Source organism: Dermacentor variabilis, chromosome 8 (genome assembly GCF_050947875.1).
Source record: "Dermacentor variabilis isolate Ectoservices chromosome 8, ASM5094787v1, whole genome shotgun sequence".
Lineage (NCBI taxonomy): Eukaryota > Metazoa > Arthropoda > Arachnida > Ixodida > Ixodidae > Dermacentor > Dermacentor variabilis.
This window is the reverse complement of record NC_134575.1, coordinates 42694354-42708865: the sequence shown is the minus strand read 5'-3', so window position 1 is coordinate 42708865 and position 14512 is coordinate 42694354. Positions and strand designations below refer to the sequence as shown.

General features: G+C 48.4%; 1 protein-coding gene across 1 annotated transcript; it reads right to left on the bottom strand.

Moving 5' to 3' along the window:
* Positions 1-221: 221 nt before the first annotated feature.
* On the bottom strand, positions 222-10335 carry LOC142591011 (uncharacterized). Its single transcript, XM_075703387.1, has 4 exons — positions 10242-10335; positions 8942-9100; positions 5069-5106; positions 222-490 (listed from the first exon to the last, which is right to left on the bottom strand). Exons 1-4 carry the CDS (start codon positions 10333-10335, stop codon positions 251-253), a joined length of 531 nt encoding a protein of 176 aa, XP_075559502.1. The 3' UTR covers positions 222-250.
* Between the last annotated feature and the right edge of the window lie 4177 nt (positions 10336-14512).

Here is a 14512-nt window from a genome sequence, read left to right as displayed (position 1 = left end):
GCTGCACGACGAAATGCTTCTCTCCTATTTTACGTCGTTCCTCCACGAGTGTGACGCAGATTTCGGAAGGCCACGCCCTTTGAGCGACCTCAGGAAACCACCGCAACCGCGCGGTTGTAGGAGTCACTTGACTGGCGTTGAAAAAAAAAAAAGACGTGCATAGGGTTGTATCCCAAATTAGACTTGGCATAGATGCGTTGAAGTTCTTTTTTTTTTACGGAAGGCGATAAAGGCGTCACGTGGTCCACGCTTACGACATGATCACGACGACCACGTAGAATACGTAGGTCCATCTCTTGCGCGATTTCGTTTCGAGGACCGACTCGTAGCCGCCGGGCCTCTGCCAGAAGTTGCAACACCAGCACACGCGGTGGCAGGCGATCGCCGCTGTGGCGACGACGGGCAGCACCACGCACATGCTGAGGGACATCAGGATTAGGAGGAAGACGAGCACGTTCTGCCTGACCAAGCTCCACACCACGGCGCCGTACTGCAAAACGACGTTACACTGCACACCACCGGCAAAGTAAAGCCGCCTAATACAAGCAAAGCTGGTGGGTTTGCAAGCGCGAAACATGGTGTGGCTCAAGATGATGCGACTCGTCGCGCGATAGCGGCACACACTTAGCAGGTCACGCTGCGGAATATACTTTTTTATCGTTAACACAACCTTCACGGATAACCCGTGTAATGTTGCACAATTTTACTTTTTGAAGTATGCTACCCTCAGAGGAAATCATCATTTGCGCGCGAGATAAAAATGACTTGTTGAATAGTAAAAGTCGCAGGTTCACCCGGAAGCCGATGCATCGACTGCGATAACAAATTAGTAAACAGCTATACGAAATAAAGACAGTAGTTTTATCGGTCGTATAAACTTGTAAACATAGGCACAATAACTAAATAAGCATGGTGTACATGAACACATGTGACTCGATGACCGCGGAAGCTTTTGTCAAAAACGCTGGCGTGAGGAAACGCGGCAGCAGCAGCGCGCAAAGTGGCATTCGTGCTGTCTATCGCTTCAAGGAAACGTTGGCGCCGAAAATACATAGCACGGACAAAGCTGCGAGCCGCCGACGCACCTAGACTCTGCCCTAAACGCAGATCGCTCTTAAGATACGGCCGGGCGACCGCCACATGCGCAGTTGCAGCCGGAGTAGAACGCCGCCCACCCCACTCTTTCCCATCCCCCAGGTACCTCGCAACGTTGGGTGCGTCGCACACGACGGGAGACGGCACACTTCCTGCCCGCTTTCGTCTCTTTCGCGCGGGCGAGATTGAGTCGCGATCGTCGGCTCCCCTCGCCCGGCGACCGTGTTATCAGCCTTGGAATCTATACGGAACCCCACGGCGACGGCGACGCCAACGGCGGAAATGCGCTTCGAGTGCCCATATAATCGCAACGTTGATAATAATAATTTACCTGTTGCTAATAAAGTGTCTACGTTTTGTCTTCCCCCGCTTAAACTAACGCGAATGAAAACGCGGGACTATTTTCTGAAGCTTTCTCACTTTCTCACGCGCTTTGCCTCCATAGTTTTCCCTTCATACTCACCGACAGTTGTCGGCGGGTATAACTAAACCAACAAGCATGGTGGCGCGCTCAAGCCAACACGAACACATCTCACTCGATGACCGGGTAAATTCGCTGTAAAACGTTGCAGCAGCAGCGAGAGAATTGGCCTTCGTGCAGCTGCTCGCATAAAAGCGAATTACGCCTTGAAAACACAGCGCAGCGTGGACTCTGCACCCGTCGCAGATGGCTTTCAATATACAGCAGCCCGGCCGGGCACTCGCGGCCGCCCGGGCTGCCCGGCGTAGAACGCGCCCTTTTCCATACCCCCTCCCCCCCCCCGAAGCCTTACGCGCGACGGAAGGCGGCGCGCTTCCTTCACGCTTTCCGCCGTTGCGGGCGCGAGATTGAGCAGCGATCGCCCACTCGCCTTCGCACGCTTTCACACGCACGTACCGAATACGGCGCACAGCGACGATTTAATATCCCATGGACTTTATACGGAACCTCAGGGTGACGCTGATGGTGACGGCAGAAATGCGACTGGAGTGTCCATGTAATTGGTATCGCAATAATAATCTATATATAGTTACCCGTTTTTGTCTGTTTTTTTTTACCACACATATTGCAATTTACGTATTGTGGCTGGTGGCTTCGACAGTCATGCCAACTTGAAACCAATTCTGATGATGACGCCTGGGGCGCTGACACGCAAAGCTATTCCAAACTGTTTCTATTCCGTTCCTGCAATCAGCGCTCCCCGATTGGTCCAACATTTTTTGGGCTACCCTCACTTCGCCTGTCTTTCACCCGACGATACGAAAACTGCCGAAAATCTCCCACACGATACAACGTGTACAACCTGATTATGCATGATTAGACCAAAGAAAACAAAAATAATTATTTAATATTCTACACCTTCTTCTGCCCTAACCATCCTCTATTCAAAAATTTTCGGGCTGCCCCACTAGTTTGTCAGGCGACGTCACAAAACTGCAGAAACTGGTCATGACAAAGTGACGTGTACGCATTAAAGACACATTAATATGCCGAACAAAACTGAGTTTCTTTTGGAATAGCAGGAAACGCTTCCGTTCAGAAATGAATAGAGGCCGTCTGCCTACATATTTCTTTGGCACTGGGTATTCGGAGCTGCCGGGCAGAATGAATTTATTTGCGTATAACAACAAGTTTTGCGTGGTAGTGTAACGTGGTCAAGCCCTTTCAGCACGTTTACGACATCGCTCTGCCAACTCTCCTTCGCTGAGGATAAGTTTTCGCGTCATATATAACCTTCCTCTGCTCGCCTCCGCGATTTTCCACCAGCCACCGCAAGCAAATCAAGGCGAAGCGGACCAATCGGAGAAGCTGGCACACAATCTCTTCATCTGGTTATCTATCTTCGCTGCGCTGGCCCGGCCCCACCGAGACTCTCGCGACTTCAGCATGCTCCTTGCCTCTTGTCAATCAACTAGCTAAGAAAAAACTGTCAAGTTAGGCGATGCTATTCGGAGCGTTTGATTAAGCTTATGCTTGGTCGGTTCAAGCTACACTGCGGGTCACCACCCGATGCTTGCGTCGGTGGTTACGTAAGTCTGACGACAGAAGATTGCTACAAGAACTGATTGGAATAGTTTTGCGTTATTGGGCCACAGTTTCGATAAACATACCCAAAATTTGTGACTAAATGCATTACTGCTTCAGTAATTTCCCAGTTTCAATGCATAAGGCGTTAGCACTAAAAGTGGTGCTAATTTCGAAATTTGCTCCAAGTGAATTAGCTTTGTGAAAGCACTGGCTTCAATTTGTAGATTGCCATATGTGCTCTAAATTAAGTAATTCATTGAAAAGTTTAGTAGTGAAATTTTGGCAATTTAACAATAACGCATTTTTATTGCCTGTGTAAGTTGTGTACCCCCGCTTGTAGTAATCCAGTTCAGTGAGTACATTTGTGCTATACGGCACAGACGATATTAAAAAATTTCGTTCTTGCCTGTCTGTCTGTTGCCTAAAAAACACCCAGTGCATGCAAAAGTCACAGCGTGTCCGCGGTATTCCGGTGTACGCAAGCGGATTACCGGGCTGATGGTTGCGTAAACGTGAGCTACCAGAGCAGCCGAGTAGTAACTTCTGAGGCTGAATCAAATTCGATTCGATTAATGTCAGAAACGAATCATAATCAAATAGTTTTCGGGTGGTCTTTGAATATTCGACAGCCGCTTTTTGGCACTTAACATACAGCAATGTTCACGTCCTCTTATTCGCAACGTTAGCACGTTTCTTTCATTACATTGCACCTTCTCGAGCGTTGTTCACTAAAAGGAAAAAATTACCGACGATTACGTTACTTCCTAATGCGAAATTTGAGCGCAGCAAATAAGCTGTTTCACCTTTTGGATAGATTGAGGCAAAGAAATCGAGCAACACATGTATGCGCTATCACAGAATTTTTTTTTATTTTTCACACGTATTCCTTTAACAAAGACTCCACTAACAGTTCTTGACAGTCATGAAGGAAGCTTTGTGGTCGGAGAAATAGACTGATATATGTTCGACTTGGTACACCAATGCTTGATTCTCAAAGACGAGATGTATACAAGTGCCTCGCGAGGTTGTCACAGCCGTGGGGGAAGCAGAGGCTAAGCGCCGCCGCCGAGAAGACCCTGCCGTTCGCGCCGCCGAAGCGAAGGCTCATTGCCGCCGTCGAGAGCAACCAGCAGTAAGCGAGGCTGAAGCAGAAGCTCATCGCCGCCGCCGAGAAGACCCTGCAGTTCGCGCCGCCGAAGCGGAGGCTCATCGCCGCCGTCGAGAGCAACCAGCAGTAAGCGGAAGCGGAGGGGGGCGGCGTGTACACCCAGCGGCAAACGATGGGGGCAGAAGCGCGCGCAGCAAGCGGACAACACGATAAAAGGAGGAGGGAAGAGATAGCAGCGACTGACTGATGCCTTTGACTGATACTCTTTCTGCATGGCGGCGACGGCGTTCTATGCAGTCACGTTATCTTGACTCTCTAGCGGCGTCAGCGGCATCCAGCGGTATCAGTCGGTCGCTGCTAGCGCTGGGGGGATGAAAGGGGGCGGAGCTGGTTACGAGGCCGACGCCGACGACAACGCCGACGACAACGCCGAAGACGACGCGAAACCCAGGAACGGACGCCAAAGAGCTGCGCTCTAAAATAGAGCATAGAAACAAGCAAGCCGTTTGTTCGGATACACACAGAACTCTTCCGCGAGTACGAGTGATCATTGTGTACGCAATAAAGTCTGGCTCTGTGAATGATGTAGCCTGTTCCACTACATATGGTCCTCATGATTTACGCTTATACTGTGCCCGCATGGACGACATTTACCCTACTCTTGCTGCAATTTTGTGTTTGGTTTCTCACAGTTGACGCTCCGAAATGTTCGAATATTACTTGATAACTATTCCTGTTACAAGTACTGACTCTATACAATTCGTGTCCCCAAGGTTTCCAATCTTCGCGCATCCCTAATTACCTTTGAGCGATATACGCACACAAAGAAAAACGAAACAGATGAGGAGTGAAAATACCTCTCCAGATTGTAGTTCGGCTCGCTTTGTTTTCAAGACTGCAAGAAAGAGAAAGAAAACGGAAAATGTAATGCCCGTGACAATTAGCACGCCGACCTAATCTAATCGATTTCCTAATTGCACATCGTTAAGTAACTATCGTTTGCGTGAGACAGGCATATGAAACGAGTAACGTCTCTCTGTCGAGATGAAACTCACTCATTGGAATCACTTAAATGCAAGTGCATCAAGTTTAAGAGAAAGCGTTACCTCAGGAGCCTAAATAAATGGAGTCTAAGTACAAATACATGGCGTCCGTACTACTAAATGTAATACTAAATAAACACACGGAGTCTAAATGCAAGGAGTCTTGAATACACGGGAATGTAGCAATCGTATTGTCTGGCATCTACAGCGCCGAATTCCATTAGAATTCTCGGGCTTAAATAAGGAAGGTAAACAGTGCCAATTGCATCAAACATAAGTTTATTCATGCCACCAAAGATTCCTTTGTTTTTTTAACAGAAATCGCTGAAAATTACGCTGAAGAATGAAGCAATATGTCATATAACTCAGCGATGAAAACGACATTGCAATTCTGTAAGCTGCATCTGCTGATGAATTGAAAGCGAGCATAAATGACACACTATAGAGCACCCTGAGATATGTACCACTAATCTCTGAGTACGACCATTGCGAAACCCTTGTAAACATTTCAAAAGTTTCATTCCAGCTATCAACTTGCTTAATAAATTCGCCCGCTCTTCAAATGCCATAGCAGATGCAGTTCATATAACTGCCATATCTGGGTGTGTTGGCGTGTGTGTTCGCACAGTTACTTCTATAGTTCGTACTTCAGGTTTTTTTTTTTTTTTTTGATAGAGCACTCTTTACCAATTTCCGTAAATATTTGCAGGCGATAAACCAAATTTAATTCTCATGGAGTCGTCAGAAAGCCGAGTTTTCTCTTAAAATGCAGTAAATTTCATTCAAACGTTCCCCTCGGTTCTGTAGTCACAGAATCTGTACATTTTGCATGCATTTTAACCGGCAAATTCCAGTTTGCCCCAAGCTGGAGCCTCGATCCCCTTAGGTCAACTTGTCTGTGGTTCATTTTATGGCAAGTCCCTTTGACGGATACAAGGCGAATTGGTGCCATGGGCCATCAGGAGATGGCTGCCTACAGACCTCTTCCCGCTATGAGGCTGATGCGCAATGGGGTAGCTGCGGCAATTTTTCATAGTCATGCATTATTTCTGTTCTCGATATTTTTCTATCGCTACCCGTTGGCGGCGCCAAGCGCAATAGATGTATGCCTCATACAACCTCTATAGCTACGTCGGGCGCATGCGTAGATGTCTAACGCTTCTTCCACGCCCCCTACACTTATACAGGACCATGGTAGCGACATGTGATTTCGCATAAGCATACCTCAATTTTCGCGGGCTCTATATTTTCCTCATGGGTAGCATCGTTGTTGGGAAAAGACATACGAAATGTGCATCAAGCGGACGACTTCAACGTCAAGGGATACGAAGGAGGCCTCCAGCGCCAATGATGCGAAAACTGCCATTACATCACAATGATGCAGGACATGTTCCACGTCGTTCTTCAGTCGGCTTTGAAAAATATTACAAAAAAATGGCAGTGGCTTAGCTCGGCTATGCCAGGATATACGTAGCGAAAGCTAAGGCATAGCATGGTTAGCCTTGGTTAATCTTGATTGCAAGTCCAGCTTAATCTGGTTGTCTAGCAATGTTGCGGCATTTAGCCAGTCGTTCGGCGCGCTGTTCGTGTGTTTCCTGGGCGATTCGTTTCCTCTTCATCTCGTTCCAATGTCGATTCCAGGCCTCCTCCTGCTTATCAGAATTGTCGACGTCCATACTGCCACCTCAACTGTGGTCGCGGCGCACGCGAGCTCTCCTTTTCAATCATCTGACATGTTATCAGGCATGCGACGCAACTGGCGAAGCGAGCGGAGGCAAGCGCAACGACGAGGAACGCGGTGTGACGTCATGTCAAACGGCGGCCGCGGAAAGGCGCGGCGCTGCGCAGCGGCGGAAAACCTGTGGCTCGGTGCTACTAGTGGCGCATGCGCAGTAGTGACTAGGGAGGGAGAGAGAAATATCCGTGGCGAGGAGCGCGTTGTGACGTCATGTGCCTCCTCAGAGCACCGCCACGGCAAAATCGCACGTCCGCGGCCAGTAAAGCTTTCGCTTTAAAAGTTCGCACTTAAGTCCTTCGGGCGAAGCACTCTAGGGTGGTAGCGAGTGATAGCAAAGTTTAGCGCCGCGCTCAACTTCTCTAATAGCGTTCTAACAACGCGCGGATGCGACATGCTGGTGCCACGGAGCACACAAGGCAACTACTGCCGCGCAGGAGAAACAGCACTCTGGCAGCTGTGCCAGGCCTCTCAAAATGCTGGCACTGCCAGTGGCGCTGCAGGCGTAGTATACGCCACTCGACGGTGCACGCGACACGACGCCGACAGGAAACCGTCGGGTCGTTCGACAGCGCCTATGATGGGATAGGCAACGTTAGCTTGACGTTTGCTGCGCAGAACAGAGCGTGCGCAAAGCAGCTGTGCGAGAACGCTAGCGTGCTTGCATAGGGCGGCTGCACTCAACGCTTAATGCCAAGCAGCAGAAGGTAGAACGTTGCCTCTGATCGGACACTCAGGCGATTGAGCATGGCGTTGACGGTGCCTCCACTTCGCTTCGTCCTCTTTTACTTTTGCAGCCAAACAAACTCAGAGTTTTGTGCATTCTCGATTTGCTTTTTTTTTCGGCGCGAAAGAGGCGGAACGCTGAGAACGGACGTTGACCTTACAAAGACTGCAGGGTTTGGGCCGTTTTAGAGGGTCAGTAGAGACCCTCCAATGTCCTAAAGCGCTCTAACCCTTGCGTGATACTCGCGCATGCATCGGCAGCAGGACGAGGACGCGCATAAAACTCGGCTCGAGCGTCTGTATAAATGCTATCCCAATAAAAGCCAGTAACCTAGATCGCATTGTCGTTAATGATACTCGTATAGTTCCTACCGGTAGCAGTTTCTGCACCTTACTTCAAGTTGGCCAGAAGGTAACTGCAGTACAAGGTCATCGTAACGACCAGTCATTTCTACCAGTAATAAAAAAAATCGTTCGAGAAACCAGTCTATAAAATAGCTGCCACTATTGAATGGAATAGATCTCTTTTATCTGCATTTCAGAGACAGTGTGTGTGTGTGTGCGTGCGTGTGTGTGTGCATTGACTTTGCCTTTACTAGACCCCTATCCTCAAACGTTGTGGAGTGTTCATCAATACAGAAACCTGCAACAAGGGGACACCACAAGTCTGCGCCGTATCGCCAGTTATATGCTGTAAAATTGCGCTGCGAAATTGGCGAAGTCGCAAAAAAATGTATTCGCAAGTGTAGCGAGTCACTGCGGCCGCCTGCTCTGTTGCTTGACCGCGAAATTTAGTGGACAATTAATTTAGAGGACCCATCTATATGCGTCGTGGGGTGTGTGTAAAACGAGGGAAAAATACTGATCTCAAGCACACGTTTGTGGTTGACTGTGCACTGCAAACCTTTTTAAATCGTACTTCACCTGCAATCAACTTCAAAATACGAATAGCGCACCTTGATTCTTGCGATGAATGGTGCAAAACAGGACTGCATATGAGGTTGGGTGACGGGAAAAGGGCCCCTATATTCTCATGTTTCATATTTTTATTGCCATTTTTATCAGCGTGAATCCGTACTAAACATGCAAATATAAAATCCTACTGGGTACCGTAAATTCAGAAACAAAAAATGTCTAACAACTTGCTCAGCTCTGTCATTCTAAATCAAACTGGGTGTTCTCCTTAGCAGTTAACTACGCTGTACATCCATCGCGGCACACTGTACCTGTCATTGGGTCCTCCGAGGGTACCAAGATGGCGCCGAACACTCCGTGGATCCACACGATGAGTCCCCGGAGGCCCTTGTTCCCGATCACGTGATCACTGCCGAGCGTCAACGGCGCCAGGGCCCCGGTGAACTTGATGCTCGAAGCACCGGCGCACGCTTGCAAGCACAAGCGACCAAACCACAGGCAATTTTGGTAACGAATAACAAAAGAAGAAACGACATAAGGGAAATTTTAACATGACATTCAGAAAATGCGGTATCGGCGTTTTGAACTCTCGTGCACAACCTGAGGACCCAGCCTGCGCGGCTTTCCCTAGTGCTGGGGAGAGCACGGCGTGATGGCAACGCTTTGCTACGGTGTAGAGCTTAGTAGACACACTAGCAGCGTGACTCGGGCGTTGGTGTCTATAGCCCTGTAAATATGGCGGTTCAAATAGCACGCGAATGACGGTTAGTGTACTGTATTGAGTCAAGTTCGTCCTTCCGGCTTCGAACGGTTTTGTGACTGCAACTAGAACCTTTTCAAATAAACATATGATGTGCGAAATAAAACACTGCGCAGCAATTTTATTTCCCTTCATGCGTTGGAAAAAATATAAGTTGTCCAATATTTAGAAACATAGTGCGTTCACAAATAAACCCACAAGGCACGCTCGAAGCCACAAGAGCAAGGATTAGACAAATCCATACACCACCAAGTGTGTCCGTGGTAACTGAACGACCAAAGAGCTAGAGCTCAGACTAGTGATTCAAGTGAGAACCTCCATAGTCTTATAGCTCAGTTCGGCCTTGTCAGGCGCCTTTCTCGCAGGACAGCTACCAGCTTTTCTTCGAGGGTTTGTCTAGGCACTCTGGGTGGGGAGGACGCGGGACCGTGTTGGAATTATCTTTTTTTGTCGCCTACCACAGGGCCGATAATTACACAATGGCGTTTTTTGTTGTTGTTGTCGTCGTCGTCGTCGTCGTCGTCGTCGTCGTCGTCGTCGTCGTCGTCGTCGTCGTCGTCGTCGTTGTTGTTGTTGTTGTTGTTGTTGTTGTTGTTGTTGTTGTTGTTGTTGTTGTTGTTGTTGTTGTTGTTGTTGTTGTTGTCGTCGTCGTCGTCGTCGTCGTCGTCGTCGTCGTCGTCGTCGTCGTCGTCGTCGAGAGACGATTGACCGCGCTGCTTCTCTAGTCGAACGTTCGCGCTCTGCTGAGGGCTAAAACTATAATTCTTATACTCGACTCACGATAACGATTTTATAGGTCTATAAAAGCTACGAAAGCGAAATAGCACACTGTAACCAGCAACGGCGCTTACATAATCCTTGTGCAGCGGCAATCGGCGCCAAGAGGCCAGCGAGCACGGGCAGGGTTACGGCAAGCCGTGCTTGTGCTCCGTGTATGAAGGTCATGGTCGGGCACGCTGCGTAGAACGAGACACGGAAAGCGAACGTATCGAGCACACTCCCATCTTATGACTAAATCGCCGTATTCATTAACAGGCCTGGAAGCATATGCTTCCCCTGCACCCTCCCCCCCCCCCCGCCGACTTCACGATGATGGTAACGTATGCGCATCCGCTTTGAATCGGGGCGGCAGCACAGGCACACCTTAACCATTCTCTAAAATTTTTTCCTGCATTTAATTCTGTAAATGTCTTCATACTTTAGGCTACATTTTTCACTGTGGACACTTCGCTTCATTGCATGCCATCGCTGTCCTTGCGCCACCGGTGTCCCTGCCATGCCTTACTAGTCTTCTATGTCCAGTTGCATTTGTGTTTCCACTACTAGTTTAAGAAGGTGCCTTAGAGAGCGCTTTTTAGTACAGCGGAGTATTCGTGTTCACGATTACGCTGCTGCGAAAACTTTACGCCATGAGCGAAGTAGAGCGCACAAGTTTGCAACAATATTAGCTGTGTGTTTGTCTGGTTGAGCCAGGTTGCTGCACAATGCAGGGTACTCACGATTGCGCCTCCGTCCATCCGGCAAAACGCCCAGCCCGTCTGGGTTTAGCGGTATACCAGACACGCTAAAGCTCTCTATTGTCGAGTCACCAGCGTATCAGGACAGAGCAGAGGCGTAATCGTGTTAATAATTACGCCGATGCCGAAACTTTGCACCAGCAGCGAAGCAGGATATAGTGGGTTACTGCAGTTTTAGATCTGTGCTTGTCTGGCTGAACTCTACGTCACCAGGTGGCTGCACTGCTCCGGCCGCTCACGTTTACGCCCCAGCAATTCCGGCAATCCGCCCAAACCGTCCCCGTTTGCCGGAATAGCGGACAGGCTAAATGTCTCTACTGTTTCCTCGCCGGTCTCGATTCGAAAAGGCTCAGCTTTTGAGGAGACATCGACAAGAAAGCGCCGTCTCTTGACAAATGCCGGTAACGCGGCGACGATGGCACAAGGCGCGTTACGGCCCTTTGTATCAGACATAAGCGGTGTTATGGGACGGAACTATGTCTCCGAGGAGTGTTGCAGGAGAAGCACGCTCGCATTGTACAGATCAGGAAGAAAAACAAGGAAACAGACAAAACGAACAAACACACAAATGAACGAGCAAACAGATCGCACAAGCCTCAGGAGTCAAAACAGGAACCTCTTAAAACTGCTTACCGAGCACTGCAAGCCATGGGAATCATGGATCGTTTGCCTAGCTCTTGAAAGCGCCATCTCAGTAATTTGCTTAGCGCTGCCATACTCATAATTTGTCATTGTTTTACTTTAGTCTTTGATACCTGTCATCTTGTTCTTTTCTTCTAGACTTCCTCCCTTTAATTTATGAGTGTCTGTCGCCTGCTTCCTGAATAACATAGGCAGGCGTCACGCGCATTCCGGCGCCAGTAGCCAGCTCAGAGCTTGTTTTCGTTGTCTCTAGCTTTGCACATACGTTCACAGCCCGAATACTTATAATAATACTGTAATAATAACACCGCAATAAAAATAACATTTCAACAAAAGTAAGCTGTTGCCGACGTTATGGACAAGCACGACTAACTTTAGCCGACGTTAGACGACGTTAGACAAGCATCACCACCGCAAGCAGCGTACGTCACGCGCAGAAGTGCCGCATGCATGCTCATTCCTCTAGGCCTTGCGTAAGGTACGACTTACGCACAAGCTGCAGACGTGATAGCTTCCGAATGTAATTCACATCTGCGAGAAAACACATTTCTGTCACGCGGAAACTCAACGACAAAGACCCTTTTCAAACTGCCGCTCTAGGTCTGTCTTTCAGGCCGCGGCCGCTGGGCGGAGGTACGGTTTTTGGATAGGACAGGCAGGAGGAGGCGGGCGTGTATGTAGATTGTCACGCTTTCGGGAAAACTGATTAGGGAGGTGGTAGCGAAAGCAAAGAAATGCGCGCGCTGCACAATGAAGGAGAGGTACCTAGCGGGGATAATGTGCGGAGTGATTGACCTACTAGAAGGACGAGAGGCAGGGACCGCGAAGCAAATAGCCAAAGGTGTCGCCGACCTGCGGAATGTTTCAAAGGAAGTACAAATCGCGGTGGGCACGGTGCCAGAGGTTTAAAGGCCGGGGTATGCAATAGAAGGGGCGGTGCGTGTAGTAAACAGGTAAGTTCGGACGCTAGCTAAGGACACGAATATTACGGTCATTCGCATCAACCGAGAAGCACACCGAGCCGGCCCCGAACGCGCTTTTGTGCGTGACGGGATACGGTTTAGCGAAAGTGCAGCACCACCGGCTCGACGTCGATCCGCGGCGCGGGCTGGAGCTTTTTTATTCGGGCCCCAGGCAATCATGAAAGAAGATTAAGTATCCAGCGCAGCGACACACAAGTAAAGGGCAGAGACAGACCACAAGGAGTTACGAAAAGACGCACAAAAAAATAAGAAAAGGTAAAATGTGTTACATAAACATGCAGTGTAGTCGCAAGCAGGAAAAATGACTGGAAATTCAAACGCAGCTGAATGACGAAGCGATTAGCATGCATGTCTTGACCGAAAAGCATCTACAAGATTTAGAGCAGCTTCCTGTTATCGGCAATTTTGTATTTGAAGGGTGCAACAGAACGACTGGGTCAAAAAAATGCGGAAGCATAGGCATGCGCTTTAGCCGAGGTATCAAGGGGCAAAGGGTAAAAGAGATATGTAAGGAGCATTTATAGATTAGCGGCACAAGGCCAGGCAAAAAGAGGTAGCATGGAGGGGCACACCTATGGACAGGTACTGATAGCAGAGATAAAAATAAGGAATTGATTGATTGCATTAGAAGCGAAATTATTGAGTTCAAGAAATCGGACCAGGTGATATTAATGGTAGATATAAACGCGCACATGGATGATTTAGACCTATATAGTGATTAGAACGGTTCTCTAGTGCTGGATCTGTGCGATGAAGTATGAACAGAACCTTATAGTAGTTAACAGGGAGGATAAGCGTCATGGACAGGTAAGGTGGCAGCGCGAAAATAGGCAGTCATTCATCGATTACGCCTTAGTCTCACAAACGGTCTGCGGACGACTAGACCAAATGATGATAGATGAACTCGGGAAACATAGACTGGGTAGCGATCATGAAAGTTTAGCCTCAAAACTAGGGAGAGATACTAACGCAAAACCCGAACAAATAGCATCAGGATTTCTAAAGATGGATTACAAGCAAATACCAGAAATTGCAAAAGAGAGAGAAGAAAACAAGCAAATAACATAAATTACAAAAAAAAGAGAAGAAAATGGAGGCGTTTCCTACAAGAGTCCGGGAATATAAGGAACTGCTGGACGTTATTCAGAATGAAAGAAGACAGACAAGGAAAAAGAAACTGTTGGATCGCAAGGAGGAAACCACGTAAGCGATGGAACAAGGAAATGAAGCAACATAAAGAAAAGCGTAAGCAGGCGCCAGGGAATGGTCGAGAAACGAGGACGTTGGGATTACACGAAGTGGTGCTCCTCAGATGGAAGAAATACCGAGAAAATTAAAGGGTGGCCAGTGAGGTAGTGCGAGACAAAATTAAATGCACGAGTGAACTTTGGGTGGATAATATCTGCGAAAGAGACAAGGGCGCACCGGAAATGATTCTGGAACCGTGCAAGAGCACTCGCAGCCCAAACTAAAAATTTGCGGTCGGCTATGCATAAGGGTTGAAGACGGTAACATCTCTGACGGAGACGATGCGCTACGGTACATCACAGTTAAGGCCACCTTCGGCGCAAAAGAAAGCCGAGTCCAGACTCGAACAGATCCCGCATGAACAGCGAAGCCTGAGATGAAAAGTTGCCGAACATTTACTGAAACAATACAGAAGTCCCTAATAACACCGCCGTAGCACGCGGTCAAATCCTAATACAGCTAATCAAAAACTACGGTCTAAAGACCAAAGCATCGCTGACTAATGCCATAGAGGAAATGATTAAAGCGAAGAAAATTGCGTTTGAACGGCATGAAAGAAAGATGAACCGATCTACAGAGGCAAACGTGACAAGGATAAGACGAGCTCGTGCAGGTCAGTTGCAGCACCGCCAATGTTATATAGAATGACGCTGCAAGCCATGAAATTAGAAGTGCCAAAGTGGGCGGAAACAAATGAGGTACTGGGGGAGCTACATGATGTGTTCAGACCAG